Here is a 1,379-nt window from a genome sequence, read left to right as displayed (position 1 = left end):
CGGCGCCCGCTGATGGCGTCACGAACTGGGGCGGGGCCAGGCCGCTCCCGCGAGGGGCGTGGCTTCTCGGCGCGGGGAGGCGTGGCTTTTCGCGGCAGGGGGCGGGGCCGCGCCGCCGCTTTCCCACGCGGGTCCCGGGCCATTGAGAATATCCGAGGGCCCCGGGAGCCGGGCTTGGCCCCGGGGGGGGGGGGGGGGGGGGGGGGGAAACGACCCGCCGACCCCCGGGACAGGCCTGTTCCCACCCGGCTGAAAGCTGAGCGTGGGGCCATCGGGGGCCTGGGGTAAATTCCCGCTTGCCACGCGTTTAACCTCAAAGCTTGAGGAACGCGCGCAAGAAAAAACGGTGTCGAGGGATGCACGGTGTGTGCGGGAACCGATGACCCGACCCCGGGCCGAGCAAGGCCTGGGGCAAAGCTGTCCCGCACAGGCAAGCATCCTGGGTCTTCCATGCGCCCAAGGCCCATAGAAAAGGGGCACAAAAGCAATTCTTTGAGGGTGCTTTCTACAAATCGCCTTTAAGGCGATCACTGCGGCGTTTATTGCAGCCCTTGCCCCACTGGCTGCACGAATCCCCCCTTATTTCCTGGTAAACAGGGTAGGAAGTTTCTCCTGATCCCACCTCGGGGCTGACCGCAGCTCCTGGCACTGTCCGCATGCCTTGGCATGGCGTGAACGCCCAACCACCCTCCGGCACCCACCCGTGGGCCGCTGCTGTCCCCAGGCGCAGGGCCCCATCCGCCCCCCAGAAGGCTGAGACAGGGGCGTCCTGCAGCACACCCCTCCGGGGCACCCCACGCACAACACCCTCATCGGCCCCAACCGCCCCCGCGCGTGGCCGTGCAAAGCCAAGGCCTGGGCAAAACACTTCTTCCTTGCAGCAAGCCCGTTTGGGGATTTTTTTTTTTTTTTTTTTTTGGTCCTCTTGCAAACTTCCTGGCTCTCTGGCCACCTTCCCCCCTTGCAATCCCCTTTTTTCCCTCACAGCCCCTTTCCCAGCACCCCTGCAAGCCTTCCCTTGCAGCCCTCTGTCCCTCGCACCCCTGCGGCCTTATCCCCCCCCCACTTTGCAAGCTCGCAGCCTCCTTCACAACCAGGCAACCTTTCTTTCCCTCTTGCAAACCCTCTTTCCCCCTTAACGAGCTTCCAGGCGCCGCCTTCCCGCTTCCCCCCCTTGCTTAAAACAAAAAAAAAAACCCCAGACCACCCTTCTTCTCCACCGCAAACCTTTCCCTCAGCCCGGCGGCACCGCTCTCCCGCCCCATCCCCGTCCCTATCCGGGCTCCCGGCAGCGCTGTCCCCGCCCCGCAGCGCCTGCGCCCAGCGCCGCTTCCTGGTGGCGGCGGGGGCCGGGGCCGGTACCGGGGCGATGGCGGGGC

The 1,379-nt window shown here is 65.9% G+C and overlaps 1 protein-coding gene across 1 annotated transcript in view; it reads left to right on the top strand.

The window, feature by feature from the left end:
* Positions 1-1,379, top strand: part of SLC9A6 (solute carrier family 9, subfamily A (NHE6, cation proton antiporter 6), member 6) — a 27,630-nt gene that overhangs the window by 480 nt on the left and 25,771 nt on the right. Inside the window, exon 2 of the mRNA XM_010572547.1 lies at positions 1,239-1,358. Coding sequence (XP_010570849.1) covers positions 1,239-1,358 — 120 coding nt within the window. The remainder of the gene's footprint in view (positions 1-1,238; positions 1,359-1,379) is intronic.

This window comes from Haliaeetus leucocephalus, unplaced genomic scaffold (genome assembly GCF_000737465.1).
Source record: "Haliaeetus leucocephalus isolate CR32 unplaced genomic scaffold, Haliaeetus_leucocephalus-4.0 Scaffold340, whole genome shotgun sequence".
Taxonomy (NCBI): Eukaryota; Metazoa; Chordata; class Aves; order Accipitriformes; family Accipitridae; genus Haliaeetus; species Haliaeetus leucocephalus.
The sequence above is the reverse complement of the archived record's forward strand: the minus strand, read 5'-3'. Positions and strand labels throughout refer to the sequence as shown.